The sequence below is a fragment of the Acipenser ruthenus genome, chromosome 3 (genome assembly GCF_902713425.1).
Source record: "Acipenser ruthenus chromosome 3, fAciRut3.2 maternal haplotype, whole genome shotgun sequence".
NCBI classification, from domain to species: Eukaryota; Metazoa; Chordata; class Actinopteri; order Acipenseriformes; family Acipenseridae; genus Acipenser; species Acipenser ruthenus.
The window spans coordinates 45,572,801-45,589,882 of record NC_081191.1 but is presented as its reverse complement, the minus strand read 5'-3'; the positions used below and the strand labels follow the sequence as shown (position 1 = coordinate 45,589,882).

General features: G+C 37.0%; 1 protein-coding gene across 12 annotated transcripts in view; it reads right to left on the bottom strand.

Moving 5' to 3' along the window:
• LOC117394686 (adhesion G protein-coupled receptor B1-like) overlaps window positions 1–17,082 on the bottom strand; it is a 115,335-nt gene that overhangs the window by 76,402 nt on the left and 21,851 nt on the right. For all 12 annotated transcript variants that reach the window (XM_033993128.3, XM_033993129.3, XM_033993131.3 and 9 more), the window contains exon 2: window positions 10,273–11,231. In XM_033993128.3, coding sequence (XP_033849019.2) covers window positions 10,273–11,047 — 775 coding nt within the window. In that variant the 5' untranslated portion in view covers window positions 11,048–11,231. The remainder of the gene's footprint in view (window positions 1–10,272; window positions 11,232–17,082) is intronic.

Sequence of the window (17,082 nt, the reverse complement as noted above, 5' to 3'; positions counted from 1 at the left end):
GAAACTCATCTTAAAGGGGATTCAGGTGAGCTAACTTGGATTTAACAAATGTATTATACTTAAAATAGTAGGTGCATGAAAAGGTAATTACATGCAACCTCGCTTGCTCGTTTGTCATTGCCTGTGTTGAGATGAATCTCCTTTCTATGTATGTCACACAGCCCGCAGCAGGAGATCAACAGAGATCGTGCCTAACTAACCTGCTTGACTTTTTTGAGGATGCAACATTGACAATGGATAATTGCAAAGCATACGACATGGTTTACTTAGATTTCCAGAAAGCTTTTGACAAAGTCCCACATAAAAGATTCATTCTCAAACTGAATGCAGTAGGGATTCAAGGAAATGCATGCACATGGATTAGGGAGTGGTTAACATGTAGAAAACAGAAAGTACTGATTAGAGAAGAAACCTCAAAATGGAGCGAGGTAACCAGTGGTGTACCACAGGGATCAGTATTAGGTCCATTGCTATTCCTAATCTACATTAATGATTTAGATTCTGGTATAGTAAGCAAACTTGTTAAATTTGCAGACGACACAAGAATAGGAGGAGTGGCAAACAGTGTTGCAGCAGCAAAGGTCATTCAAAATGATCTAGACAGCATTCAGAACTGGGCAGACACATGGCAAATGACATTTAATAGAGAAATGTGTAAAGTATTGCATGCAGGCAATAAAAATGAGCATTATAAATATCATATGGGAGACACTGAAATTGAAGAAGGGAACTATGAAAAAGACTCTTCATCTAGTCAATGTGGGGAAGCTATACAAAAGGCAAACAAGATGCTCGGATATATTGTGAGAAGTGTTGAATTTAAATCAAGGGAAGTAATGTTAAAACTTTACAATGCATTAGTAAGACCTGACCTAGAATATTGTGTTAAGTTCTGGTCACCTTATTACAAAAAGGATATTGCTGCTCTTGAAAGAGTGCAAAGAAGAGCAACCAGAATTATCCCGGGTTTAAAAGTCATGTCGTATGCAGACAGGATAAAATAATTTAATCTATTCAGTCTTGAACAAAGAAGACTATGCAGCGATCTGATTCAAACATTCAAAATCCTAAAAGGTATAGACAATGTCAACCCAGGGGACTACTTTGACCTGAAAAAAGAAACAAGGACCAGGGGTCACAAATGGAGATTAGATAAAGGGGCATTCAGAACAGAAAATAGGAGGCACTTTTTTACACAGAGAATTGTGAGGGTCTGGAACCAACTCCCCAGTAATAAGTTAATACAGTTTCTTAAACTAAGTTAAACATTTCTAAATTCACCTACCACATCCTCTGAGTGTGAAAAATATAAGTTACAAACTGAAAGCATTACACGTGTATTTTGGGGTTAAAATGAATGCAATATGGCAACAAATGAACATTTCTGATATTTACAAAGTAAGGCGCATAGTGATAGCTAGCCTCTGCATGTAACATTTTGTGGGATACCATTTAATTGAAATGATGTTAATATTGTCTTAAGCTATTGTTCTTTGATAATCAAAAAAATAATAATAATAATCCTTACATACTGAAAATAGGAGAAATGTCCAACTTTCACAGAATGGAAATATCTAATGCTATATGTATTACAGTTAGAGAGGCTCTGCCAGAAAGATAAAGGAAAATGAAATTGCTTCCTTGAAATGTTGGGCCCATTTATAAATGAATTACAAAAATCAATATATGATATACACAGTATTACTGTCAGCTTATTATAGTGACTTTAAAAAAAAGTTGTAACGTGTTATACTATTCCTATTATATAATAATTTTCACTGAAGGTCTGGGTACAAGTTGTGGGATTTACATATGTATGCATGTTAAAGTTATATATTTGAGAATATGTTTGTATTATAAGATTGCATGTATGCTATTTGAAAGTTGAATACAAATATTTATAAAAAGATTTAGAACAAAGCATACCGTCTTTAAACTTTGTGTATTGCAAAACAGAATACATTCTGTTCCATTAGCAAGTGATTTTATTTTTTTATATTGGTTAGACTATTGTGTCACCTCTTTTAAGGAAAATGTTCCTAGTTCCTTCTTTCCAGAAGATTCTTTTATTCCAGTGAATACCTCACTGTCATGGAATCTCTCCCAGAGCCTCCTGCTGAGTGACAGTATGTGTTCACTGTGTCTTTTTTTGTCTCAGCGAAGCCTAAGAACTGTGTCTTCCTTCAGCACTTGCAATGCAGGGATTAGGCCAGAGCTCTGGTGTTATTCAATTGCATCGACTTCCTGTGTTCCTAATTAACGAGTACTGTTTGGACAATAGTGTAGTTATAGGGTTATTTATGGGGTTAATTATTATATAATTACAGAGTAATTACTGTCATTTATATTGTTTTAATTGTAAGTCCCACATATGTCTGTTTATATCCTCTGATTATATTTTTAAACTCAATGTGGTGTAATGTAATCATTATTCAACCACCTCCTTGTAATGTAGGGGTATGTGCCGAGTAACTGAATGATAATCTTGTTCACCCCTTACTCACACGATAACATAACTTACTAAAATGATCCCAAGTAATGCTAAATAATGACCTAATATGACCTAATAATAAGTGCCTTGTAACTGAAATAATTTTATGTGAACCTTTTTTTTTATTTCAATTTCCATTCCCTATCTTTATATTTTCCTATTTACAACATACACATTCCCAACACAACAGGAGCCTTGCTCCCAGATTAAAGTGGCAAATACATACTGGAAGTGTGCCACAACTCATACTTTCCAATTCATTCCGAATAATTACCTTTAAATACATTAAAAAAAAAAAACGTTTTATTATCGTGTTGATTTTGAAACAAGAAAAGCTGCCCTTCCCCCACCTTTACAACTGAGTACCAATCAATGGCATTTAACTTCTGCATTTTCTTCTCATCCAGGGCGTGTGACCTTTCTTAAACCTCACTCTTGAGATGCATTTCGTTGTTGACTTTAATCAGATATAACACCTTGACAGGTAAGTCACATAATCAATTATAAAATATAAATTAATTTTAGTTACTTTGATCACAACAGTGTCTATATCAAATAACACTGTTAGATTGTTATTGGTTGATATTAAATAAGTGTGTAACACATTTTATTCCATTTAATTAATACCCAACAACTTCTAATTTCTTAAAGGTAATTACTCTAAAAATAAGTTTAACAACATGTTAAACACCTCTGCAAAACAGCTGCACACATTACACTGAAAGTAGGCATTTCCTGGCCAAAACATACTGTATATCTATCTACTTGACTTAGGGACATATTTTCAAAGTATTTCCTCCAGTCTTTATTTAACTCACTTGTTATTTAAAACAAACTAAAGCCAAACAACTAAGTAATATGATTCAAAGTCTCTTTAGTAGTAATTGCATCAAAAAGACTGACTGGCATTAACACTTTGAAATGTTACCCGCTAGCTCCTTGTAGTTTTGCCCTATAATGAATATACCGTTTCTGAAGAGGTTGTCTTTATCCTCATTTTTGCTCATTCAGAGGGACAGTTCAATGTCATGCCAGGAAGATTAGATTTTCAGCTTTTTTTCTTCCTTACCTTTACAAGGAACATGCCCTTAACTTGTTATTTTAAATGTGGGATTGGTTTTAATTGATTGCATGATCCTTAGGTTAATACGGTAGATGTCGGTTTATGTTTATTGGGTTTGTCAATTAAAACTTCAGTAGTTCGGGACAAACACCAATCACAAAATGTTTTAGTACAAATATTTATTGTGGAGAATGCGGAGTATGCGATTTTACAGAAAAGTATGTTGTATATACACATTCATTTGGCATCAAACCTAACTTGGTTTGCGGGCTCGCTGCCTGGCCGACTGGACGAGGCTGAGACCCCCATTGATAAAACATAGAAATTGTTTTTAAGAAAGGTGGAGATGGGAAGGTGGTGGGTCACGATGAAATTGAAACGCAATTGAGAGGTAAGTGAAGAGGGTATTTATAGTGCTAACAATCATAATTAGCTAACATGTAAATTGAATGATTCAATTTGGTGACGCAGAGATTGGTGTCTGACCCTCCTCCCGAACTTTAATTATAAATTTCATTAAATTGAATGCTGACATTTTTAACAGAGATTGTTTTACCTTATAGCTGCAAATATAGTAATTTAATTTAAGATTATTTAGGACAACTGGTATAGTTTTTAGATAATTTATTTTTTCATCAGTCACTCTGACTTGAGGTGATACTACAAATCTGATAAACTGTAAAATTTCTGCACCAGAGGGATTTTTGGATTTTGTTGCTAATTTTGTATGCATAATATTTTCCATTTTAGAAAAAAATGTCGGTAAAGTTTGAGCTGTTGCAAAAACATTCCAAATTTGGCCCAGCCTACTATGATGCCATAATCCAATGTCATAATTGACAGAACAAAGAATACACTATGGCATGGATACACTAAGGCTATTTATTCTTCAAGCCGTACTTCCCATATATACAGAAAAATGTATCTGGGAGCACAGAAAATAATCAGAATTTTTTTTATTTCAATGTAATCCTAAATTTAATCTATAGGTTAAGGATACAGCACCTTAATTAACTGCCGAAAAACCTTTTGTTAGCTTCATATATCTCAGAGTGTAAGCATTTTGCACAATGAACATATCATTTCAGCAGTGACATACAACCTTGACATGTCATGCCTCTGTAGGTGAACTGTGGATGAAAGTACTGGAAATTGATGAATTTAAAAATAACTAATACAGTAGTTGCAAGGTTATCTGGGACAATGATGGATAAAAAGATTTGGGGATCAAAGGGCCAATTCTGGGATTAAACTAAACCTTTTATTCATGGACATTACTAACAATCAGCAGAAATCACATTCCCATTACTCTCTGGCTGCTATAAAAAACACCTTTGACCTTTCTTCAAATAAAGCTGGCTTTATGTTCTCCATTTGTCATTGCCCCTATTTCTCAGTTAGGACTGTACCAATTCTCCTTAGTCAAGTCCAGATCTCAAACAGCACACAGTATCAAAAGTGAAATATGAACCAGTACCAGAAAAAAGAGTAGAAGTTGAAATCCCACAACTCTTTATCGCTAAAATGAATGTCTCTCCACTCAAAGCAATCTTTTATTATTGCACATAAAGTAGGTGTAATAAAACGGCTTAATTAAAACATGAATATTTAATCAGCCTGCCAGCAACTTGGCTGATAAACGGATTGGGTGCGCATTTCCATGGTGCCCACCAGCCCATAGCTACTTCCATTTCCTGGAATAGAAAAAAAGCTACATTATTTAATTGGTCCAAAGTTCTACTGTGGCAAAGAGAGCGAGGGAAAGAGAGAGAGAGAGAGAGAGCTACGAGAGCAGCCTTCTTTAGAATTACAATGTGCAGGAGAGATTAGAAGGAGATGGACTTCAGCTAACTTGTTTTTACAGTGGAAGAATTAAATATTTATTGGAAAATCTTCTCAATGGTCATTCAGTCACTGGCACCAGTAAACCATGGTGCCCACATTTGAGATCAATATTATACCTATGAGAGGCACACAATTAATAAACTACACAAAAAATGGCTATGACATTTTTCTCTTCAAATCTCCTTCCTCAAATTGGCTTGTTACAGTTAACCAGTTGGTAAACACATGGGTAGGTTATATAACAGTGTCATGTCTTAGACACCGAGATGTATAGATTATAAACAATACCGGTTGATATGCTGCTTGTAATTTCCAGATTGATTTTAAAATGTTTTACAACCATTTCAGACAGTACATTTCATTTAAGTTTCCACTTTGGAAGAAAGACTCCGTGTGTGACTTTAAATATACAGTAGACTCCCTTTTAGCATACCATGAAAACAAATATAATAATACAATTTTTGTGTGAGATAGAATAATTTGTGTGCAATGCGAGACCGGGCTAGCCAAAACCTTAGATCAGTGATTTGCACTGCAGGTAAGTATGCAGACATAATTAAAAATAATTAAAATAATGCATAATACATTCAAGTGTCGTGCTGTTTATTTTTGTTGAATTGTCACATCTAAGTTGAAAAAGTCTGTTGAAAATCTTAAAGTTGTATTTTTTTCAGCTAGTCAGATAAATCAGTCACAATTCTTCAAGCCAATCATAAACCTAAATTCAACCGACTCCGGGGTCTATAATGTTTGATGTGCTGATAGATGTAGCAAGTCCAGGTTATCCTGTACAGACACCACTGCCAGTAGATAGAGCAGGTTATATCAAACTGGATTAGCACTAATGTTTTCCAGTTTTGGAGGGGATAGGGCTAAACTTCCCAGGTCTACCAAACGTACTGCAGCGCAGTACAAAACTATGGACGAAGCTGTCAAAATACTATATTTGAAAAATATGAAACAGTCAAATGCAATTGATGCATGATTTTTTTCTTTATATTTTCTTTTTTGACAGCATCATTCTTAGTAGCTTTCTCCAGCACTCAGTCAGCATCCCTCACAGACCGTAGCAATATCAGTGCCCAGTCCCCTCTCTCTCCCTTGTTTTATCCAGTCAAACAAACTGGCCACTGTGGCAAAGTGGGGATTTCTTTTCCACGTTCAGGACCTTTAACACTATCTTGTGTAAATGAAGTGAAATGAAACAGGATGGTGCCTGTATATTTATTTGCACCAAAATAAATCAAACAAAACAAAAGCCTAACTCCTCCATGGAGTGCTTAGCTAAACACTGCAAGTCGTTAAACTATATATATTTGGACGGCTAAGCCATTTACCAGTAACCAAAACCAACACTTTTCCAAGCATGACCAATCCTTTTCATAAGGTCTACACACAGGTCTCTTCCCCAGGCCTTAGCCTTAACACAGACAAAAAACAAACATTTCGACCTGCTTTATATACACCTGCTTATCAATTACAGGCAGGTGTACCTAATTAAATGAGTGAAACAATTCCCAATTAAACAATTAAACACATTCCCCAGTGTGCAGGGCCTCTGCCCTGTCACACCACATTTCAGTACTAAAAATAGGACCTGATGTCACATAAGCACCGCAATGTTTTAATTTTAGACTCCCCCGAAATGCAACCTTAATGCTATCTCCCTGAACACTATGCTAGTGCTATTAATCAAACAATTTTACATTTCAATTTACTGTCATACTGTTCACAGCTCTTCTGATTGTGATGGGAGTTGGATGCAATTCTAGAGTTAGAGAAATTTGTGGATGTTTGAACCTGAAGATACACACACACACACACAAAACACAATTCAGTTATAGGGCCCCAAAACACTGCTTTTAAAACAAGATTAAAAATGCTTTTATAATGTAGAATTTTTATGCTAAAATGATGTTCCTTTTATTTCTCTGCCTTGTTTTACTGTTTTATGTGCTTTTTCCTTTTGTTTTTATTGCTTTTCTTGCATTCTGTTATTAATATTTGTAAATGTTTTTATTCATGTGAAGTGTTTTGTGGCAATTGTTATTGTGAAAAGTGCTATATTAAAAATAAAGATGATTATTATTCAGTAAAATAGTTTCAGAGGAGCCAGGGTGTAGGATTTCCCAAAATTAATTTGCTACCCAATGCCTATCCAATGCCTTAAGTAACTGCTTGTTCACAGTTAAGCTCTTCTCTTCAGGCTTTGTATAATGTGTGTACAATAAAATACAAATAATCCATTCCACCTGAATGGAATTTGGTGTTGATAGCAGCAGAATGGGAAAATTAATTCAGAAGCAACAAAATGAAGGAGAAATGAAGACAATAAGCGAGGGAGAAAACAATGGAAAAAGAAGCAGGGACTGAAATGAAGAGGAGAAGAATGAAGAGGTGTTAGGCAGGGCGGAAGCAAGGAGTCATAGAAGGAGAGGCAGCTAGTATGCTGTCTGATATTGATAGAGTGCAATGGTGCTGCACTGGTTACTAGGGTGTATTAGTTTATTACATTGTGATACCGTTGGTTTGTCAACATGTTATAAAGCTGTGATATATTCTAGTAATGACTCAGCCCTTTTGCTACTGTTGCCCCTTGGCACAGAACCATTCTATTACCATTGCAGTGCCACACCTTTTGCATTGAAGATGATCTGTTAAGGGACAGTATTTACAGTACATTTTTCAGAGCCTAAAAAAAAACTCAAAACAATCACAGCACCGAATATTATCCTGATGCTACAGACATAGGTGGCAGGGTTGAAGAGCAGCAGTTTAGCTGTGATTAGCACATAAAGATAATGAGTCATGACCAGTGGTGCGAAAATGTAGCAGCAATGCAGTGAAAATAATGTTGCAAGGTGCCCTGTGATTAGCTTTACTTTTGGAAATGCTGAAAAGCAAAAGGTTCAACATTTGCAGTATATTACCCCTGAAGAGAACCCAGGCCCTAGGGATGTAAGATCAAGTGCTGAAATGAAAATGACAGAGAAGAGAAGTGCAGCCACACTGGGATCAAATATCCCTTATTGAGACTGTTGCTCTACAATGGAAACATTTAGAATTATATTTACTAACCCTCAAGGTCACATCTCTTAGTCCCAGTCCCCCAACTCTATTACGTAACCCACACTGCCTCGCAACTTGACTAGATCATACTGCCTTCCAGTCTTCATCCCAGACCCAGCTCTAACCATTCCATACTTCTAATCATTACCTCCTTAGAGTCCTGGTAGTCTTTTTGTTCTGAAATAACTTGCAGAACAGACTGTATTTTGTGGCTGCTTAATGGGTTAACAGGTATACTTGTTGTGTTATTTTCATTATGTTTCTGGGCTGCCGGGTATTGTCGGATTCCTGGGTGCTTATCACACTCTACTCCTGTATGTTTGTTCTTTCCACAACTGAAACATTTAAAAACAAAGAAATAGAAAATAATTTTTTCCAACTTTTAGATAAAAAGGTTTTCTCGAGCTTTTGATTTATTTTTCTGCGGATGACTTCACCGGTTCAAATAGCTAGAACTAGACTGAGACAGATCAGAGAATTGTATGACAGCAATAACAGCTAACAGAATAATTCCTAAATCTTACTTAAATAGCCTAATTCCTAACCCAGTACCTTTGTAGATTTTACTGACTAAAATGCTATTGACTGTTAATGACTGGCTCCTTGTTTTAAGCTAGACACATAGGAAAATAAGCTCTGTTTCTGCACATTTTAATTGGACTGCCTTTGCTTCCAGCAGCTTCAAATTAAAGTTACATGGGGATTCTATGTATTAGTCACAGTGATGTTAGAGGCATTTTAGGGCGGGGATAAAGGAGAATTATAGTAGCAAGGAAAAACAAATGTGTCTATACCCAAAGAATACTGTTCTTTTAACATATTAATAACAACCTCATTTGTATTTTTAAGTTAACATAGCATCACAGCCACATTTCCCACATTAAGTCATTAAGTCACCCAGCGCTCTAGATAAGGTTTTGGGTCTGGGAGAAACTTACCATCTAATTTTAACACTGAGATAGTAAAATGTATTTTCAGGGGGTAAAATGCAACATTACCTTGAAGTCATGAGTAATCTTGATAAATACACTACAATCTTTAATAGTAATGGGGTAGGCTTAAAAAGGAGCCTCTCATTTTAACTGCAATGTTATTTTGAACTACTGTACAGCCACACGTGTTCTACAAGGTTCTTTATCGGCTCAGCACATTTTTTTTGAGGTATCACACTGACTGCAAATTAATTACGTTACTTATATTTTAAACTCAGTGAACATTAAAACATCAGTATAAAGCCATACAGATAAATAAAATAAGGAAATGCATGAATACATTATAAAACAGTTTGTTCAGTATTATAGGCACCTTTTTTAGCTGTGGTCTCTAATGATGGTTCCAGTTTGTTTTGTAGCTGGACTGGGGTGTTTACGATTCAACCTGTTTAGCTTCAAATTTCTGTCAATTTCAGACAGCAAAGACAACAGGGCTAGTCAGATATTGGATCATTTTTGTTGGGTTGTTTTTTTCTTGTGTACAGTTTCCTAGTAACTGCAGACATTGTATTCTGGGAAATGTAGTTGTTAGTGTAAATTTTAGGGGAGGTGGGAGGGAAGGCAGACAAGCTGAGCAGCAAAATTGCTATGCGCATTTTTACGCATTAAGTTTCAATTTTGTGTGTATTTCAGTTTTTTTATGTGTCAAATGGCAGGTACACAGCTTATCTGGACTGCTGCCCCACCCCTAAAGTATTCCAAAAGTGTATTGTAGAAAGGCACTGTCACCTTGTCTAATTGCAGAAGATCTACACCATGAGCACAGGAGGAACACAAGGGTACAAGATATCAGTATTTCTAGCCTCACTCACCTGCTATCTCAGCATCCCTGTTGCTCTCCGTCACACTAGGGATGCAGTTCTCCAGATATATCCCTCCACGGTAGCAGCTGTCCTGTTTCCTGGGTGGCACATCCCAGCACTGGCAGGGGGTCTGCATGATGCCGCAGGGGCGAGCCGCTGTACTGGAGACCAGGCAGCTCTCCAACCACTTACAGAGCACCTGGCAGGCAGGCACACTAGGGTTCCTGTTACCCACAACCAGATACTCTGCCATGAACTCCCCATTCCCAGCCAAGGCTGATGAGGGTTCATCCCTGGACACTAGCTTCTTCATCTGCAGGAACTGCTTGCCAGACTGTAGAAAGGCGTGCCGGGTAGAGGTGTCACAGAGCTTGAGGACCTCGTCGAAGCTCTCCGTGCCCAGGTAGGTGCGAGTGGTCTCCAGGAAAGAATCATACTGAAATGTCCTTACTAGGCGTGGGTTGCAGCAGGAAGTGGGCTTGGACACCTTCATGTAGAGGGTGTAGCGTCGTGGGTCTGGGTTCTGAATGATCCAGGAGCAAGGGGAAGCCGACGCTCCACCATTGCTGTAAGGGAAGACAGAAGATGAAGAGAAGTATCCAAAGAATTTTCCCTGGACCAGGGTGGTGCATGTGTCAGAGGCAGGGCCAGACGGGGAGGAGGATGCAGCAGAGGTCAATGCCAGCAGCAGTGTCGGCCAGGAGACCGCCAGCCAGAGGGGAGCGAAAGCAACTCTTCCCATCCTAGGCCCTTTTTCAGGTGAAACGTTGAGGATGTATGACATAACAGAGCAGCCAGGAATGGAGAGAGGGACAAGCAGCACCTTCCAGAATGTTCTTTATATTTCTATCTGCGTGCACAAACCTCCTCTTGTTTTATTGCATTAAAAAAATAAGAAAATATACAGTCCTTTCTTTTATTGAACGAGAATATGACTCTCCATAGCTCCCCAGGCTGGTCAAAGAAATCTGTGGATTAAAAGATGGGAAATAATTAGAAATCCCCAGAAGAAACAAACAGAGAACTGGCATATTTACTGGGATTAAGGAGATTGTAAATAGTGACATGTAGTATGCTGGTCCTTTTTAGACTAGGAGAAAATGTTTCCTCATCATTCTAAATTATCAGCAAACTGAAAACTAATCATTCATAACAAAGCTGTTCCAAATTACTCAGGGCAAAATTACTAGGCTGCAAACAAACTGGTATTAAATTAGAGGTACAATTTGAATAAATCAAAACAAAAATGATTCACAATCAGAGCCACTCAGAGTGATTGTAAACATCATACAAAGGGTAATGGTAAGGTGATAAAATAAATATTGTATTACTATTAAAAAAGAAACACCAATAATAAGCAGAGTTGGGGTAACTTGTTACTTAAGTAATGCGTTACTGTAATAACATAACTTGTGTCAATAACAAAGTAATAAATAACGCATTCAATTTTTGATGGGGGTAATAATATTACAGTTACTTTTAGCAAAAATAAACAAGCTTGTCTCTTTACATTTTCTCTGTTGTGCACTTACATTGGTGGTATTTTTTTTAAGCCAAAGTACATTTCAGTTCAGTTGTAACCGTAAATGTGAACTGCTCTTTATTGTATTTTCAGTCAGCATGACACGCCGTCAAACCAAAAACAATAACAACTTGTCTTACAGCAGTTCTTAAAGACATAACTGCTATTTTCATTGAACACATAGAAACACTGAACATAACAGCTTTCATTGTGTGCATGCGCACAATCAGGATTAACTGGTTTTAGTACAGAGCTTAATAAAGTCATAACAGAGATCCCGACAGGTACATAAACAGATTCTTCTTCAGTAACCTACTTTTGGTGCGACAAAACAAGGACTATTATAAACAAAACCTTTAAAATAGTTTGACTGAATGTACACTTCAAATTGCATGCATATGAAAAATACTACAGTTTAATTAATGTATAGATACAGTATATATGTATTTACAAAATACATGTGTCTATTACATTATGTTAAGTCATTTATGTAACACAATGTTTTATATACATTGTCATTTTTTTCCAACTAACGCTCGCTATTCTCTTATAAAAAGTCTTCACGTAACTACAGTTGCCTTTTTTTCTTCACTCCTTAAGACTTCTGCAAAGTCGCATGTATTGTAATGATTACAATTTACTATTTGCTATATCCAGTACATTATTAAGAGTTGTTTGTTTGTTATACCACATTTGAGAACATTTCAAAAGCCTGTTTGACACATTAATGAATGAATTACCAGACATATAGTTAAATAGTAAACAATAGTATCAACAACTGTTTCACCAGACAAGACAAGAGAAAGAAATATCACGAGTAATATAACACACTACATTTTTATTAAGCAATAAGTAACAAGAAACGAGTAACAAATTAATAAGTATTGTAAAGGTTTAAAAAATACACACAGACAGGTATATTTTAATCCTGGCCAATCATCTGAACCCACCCACTGCTACAAAACTTGCTTTAAAGCGCAACTGGACATTCCAACACAACAACAATCCAAAGCACGCATCAAAATCTACTTCAGAATGGATAAAGAAGAATAAAATCAAGGTTCTGGAATGGCCTAGTCAAAGTCCTGATCTAAATCCGATTGAGAATCTTTGGTATGAGTTGAAGAAGGCTGTGCACAAGAGAAGTCCTCGGAATTTGAATGAACTGGAACATTTTTGTGTTGAAGAATGGTCAAAAATCACTAAAGAATCATGCCAAAAGCTCATTGACAAATATCCTAATTGTAAAAAGAGGTTATTATTGCTAAAGGTGCCCCAGCTAGCTATTAATTTAATTTTCCTTGTCAGGGTATGAATACTTTTTAATTAGCATTTTTGGAGTTTTGCAAAATAATTGCTGAAATAAATAATTGTAGACATCTATTTCTTGTAACTTTTTTTCCTCATCCACAAAAGCAAAACTTGTGTTACAAAAGATACAAAAGAAAAATTATATATGTGTGTGTGTGTGTGTGCGCACAGTGGTTTAGAGATAATATATAATACTGTTACAAAAATAATTTCAAGAATATTTTTTTTACTTTCATTTGTGTTTCACTTTTAAGCCATTAAAAGGCTGCCACACACCAGACTCAAAGTGAATTTTCATAGATTGATTTTTCAATAAAACTATAAAAAAATTTACTATTGACAAAACTATGATGAAAACTGGTACATATTCGTCAACATGGTGTAGTAATTATGAGTGCCTTCACTGACAGCATTTCAAAGGTGCTGACTTTTCTACCCCAGACCCTGTCCTGGAATAAAGCCTCTGAGCAGCCAGAATTGATGTTACTATAGGAATGTTGAATCTAATGTTTAGGTTAGAAATATGGTTTAAAAAAAAAAAAAGTTAACCATGGTAATGGTGTTAAACTCGTGGTAGAAGCATAGCTATTAGTGGTCCCTTCAGAATACACTAGTCCCGTGTGTTTGTCTAAGCTGGTAGCCTGTCCCCTGCAGTCTGATGTGGAGTGTGTAGTGACACAGAAGGGCGCTCTACAGCCTGCAGCTCCCGAGTATCTCCTGCCTGACTAGACAGCTCCTTGCAATCTGCACTCTCTTCCTCATTGCATTTCAAACAATACATATGCTAGGAGGCAGTGTGATCCAGTGGATAAAGTCCACGGTTTGTAACCGGAAGGTCACCGGTTTAAATCCCACCTCTGCCACTGACTGACTCACTGTGTGACCCTGAGCAAGTCACTTAACATCCTTGTGCTCCATCCTGCGGATGAGATGTTAAATCAATGTCCTATTGGAAGTGACTCTACATATAATGCACAGTTCACAGCCTGCCTCTGTAAAGTACTTTGTGATGGTGGTGCTATACAAAAATAAAGATATTATTATTATTACTGAACTATATATTTTATTCCCTGTGTAAAAAGGAATAATCCCACGCATATTTTTATACCACAGGCAGAATTGGGACTTGGTTTCATTATTTACGTTCTATGTGTGACACCACTCAACACGAGTACAGGTGGGCGTTAAGCATATATAGAAGTAAAAAAACTAAGCCAACTGTAGATACTGCTACACAGAGGTCAACTACTGTATAATGAATAAAGCACCACAGTACTGTAAATTATGTAAAACATATTTTTTTTGTATCAGTTGAACAGTAAAAGATGGCTCCTTGATGTTAGTTCATAGCGTTATTATATAGTTTAGTCATTTTAGCAAACTAGTTCATAAGACAGAAAGCAGACCCAGTTGACTGTACATTCCATAAAGGAACCGTTATCTGCAGTGGCACAAGCTTACTCCCTCTCTTATTGTAACAGTTATTGTAACAGTGAAAATTATTGTAACAGTGAAATTATTGTAACAGTGAAAATATACTTACATTGTTCACAGGATGCCTGCACTTCCAGAAACTAGATTTGAATCCCTGTGCTAGTGAAATCATAATAACATTAACGTGTGAGAGAGAATTTTCAGTATTCACCAACCCATTCCATACACCCACCATAAAAAATAACCTTCTACCCTCTCCTCTAAATCTAAGTCTCTACTCAGTTTCCAGGTTCTGTCCTGTGTTCCTGGTTTCAGTTGCGTTCTGGTGATCTGGGCTCTAATACTATCATAGATCCTGCTTCTAATTGCTTCCATAAGGTTCACCTTTGTCCATCTGATTGAGTAGTTGAGAGGCGTGAGGTCTACCTGTAGTTCTTTGCAGACTACAGGTACTGAATACTGGAAAGATAGTCGAAGTACTGCTTGCTAGCATTTCAATATGCAGGCACAATACTGTATGGTCATTTCTTTTTGGATGTGGATCGCATGAGTTGAGGAGTGCTGTTCTATGGTACAGCAGGTTGATGAACTCCGAGCTACAGCGGCACTAGAAATCCAGCTTTGCTCGGGAAGCGGTGCTAAGCCAGGTGTGCAGTGTGATCTTTTATCTGATTAGTGGTTTGGCGCTGGAGTGTTAGCAACTTGTTTGGCGCAGTGCTGCTCCTCAGCACAGTGAGGCAGGGCAGACAGCTGCTCCAGCAATGTGCTCAGCTCTGTTCCTGTTCAGTAATCAGTAATGACAACACCAAGCTGCTCGACTACAAGAAAAGGCTCTGTTGTCTTTTCATCAACACAGTTGAGACTGCTAAACTGTGGTCTACTCAAGTTCATGTGTGTTCTAATGCACTACATTTTTAACATTCAGATTTCGTAATGTGCAACAAATTGATATGTATTTCCCCTTCCTGTTTTAATTTCTTACCCCCACTGAGAGTATATTAAAGACAGGGGGCCAGATTTACAGAAATGTAAATGTTACTTTGGCTTGAGAACCTGAAGGACGAACTCCAAATCATGAAAAATGCATGGGCATCTGGAGGTTTGAAGCCATGCAAGATCTTTTTAAATCTGCTGAAAACACCACTGTGATAGGTGCACAGGTCACCCATAATGGCAGATCAGAGCACAGGATGAAATGTTTCACACCAATAGACATCCACCTGGAGAGGTCAGAGCTGAGACTGGAGAAAGGTTGCCCCAATATTGCTTGCACTTTAACAACCTTCACAAATGAACTGCTATATTACGTAGACGGTGTGGTTATGTTTTTTGTTTCTTTGTCTGATTTTTTTGTCATTATAAGTACCATTCTATTAATTTGGGTTCAAAAACAGTTTCTGAGAGTATTAACCATTGTGCAGAATATTTTAGCATTGCACAGTAGTAGTGTAGTAGCAGTAGCTAATGTATTTTGTAATTATTTTGTATCTTGTTTATATATTTGTTTAATCATTACTACACATTATTAATTCATGAATATAAACTAGTCCTAAATAGACATTTTTTCATTTTTAATATTCTTGGAGGTAAAAGTGCCCCTCACAGCAATAAGCATCACACAAAAACATCACTTATTGAACCCAAATTAATAGAATGGTACTTATAATGACAAAAAAATCAGACAAAGAAAGAAAAAACATGACCACACCGTGTACGTAATATAGCAGTTCAGTTGTGAAGGTTGTTGTTGGAAAACATGGATTGAGAATTGATTAGCAGTTTGCTACGCATGTGGACTGGCAGAGCTATACTGGTGTTCTTTTCTGAAAAGAAACTAATATTGCAGATAGCAGACTGTTTGGTTCAAATTGCATGTACTGCTAACAATTGATAAGAGACTTTGTTTCTACAAGCTTCTTGTCCAACATTGACTGCAAGCTAACAAGTGTTATGGACCAGGAGGGGCTAGGCTCTAAGACTTTTAGGAATACAAAGCATAAAGGGGCTAGAAGGCTCCCAGGGACTCCCGTTGGACCCAGAGGTTCACAGGGAGAGTAAGAGATAATACCACTAGGACTTAAAGGGTCTAAGGCAGAACGGAGAGAAGATGACAAAAACCAGATGTATGGACCTTTTTGGGGCACCAGGGGTTTGAGGAATGCACTGAGTTCAGAGGTCGTCACACTAGACTCACACACACACACACACACACACACATACACACACTCACACAAAATTAAATGTATGGTAACAGGATAATGAGTTGTACCTTTTCTATTGGTTAAGTGTCAGAGAAAGAGGAGGAGAGAGACACCTATGCAGAAGGGTATTTAATGTCATGCAACAATTGTAAGAATGAGTATTCTGTGTCCTGTACCTGGGACCAGACTCCCTGCATATTTCAATAAACATAACAACTGACTGAAGAAAAGGACTCTGTGCAGTTTCTTGAATCTACTTACTCACCATCCTCTTTTTAAAGTTACATCAGTTGTTAAAGTGCAAGCAATATTGGGGCAAACTTTCTCCAGTCTCAGCTCTGACCTCTCCAG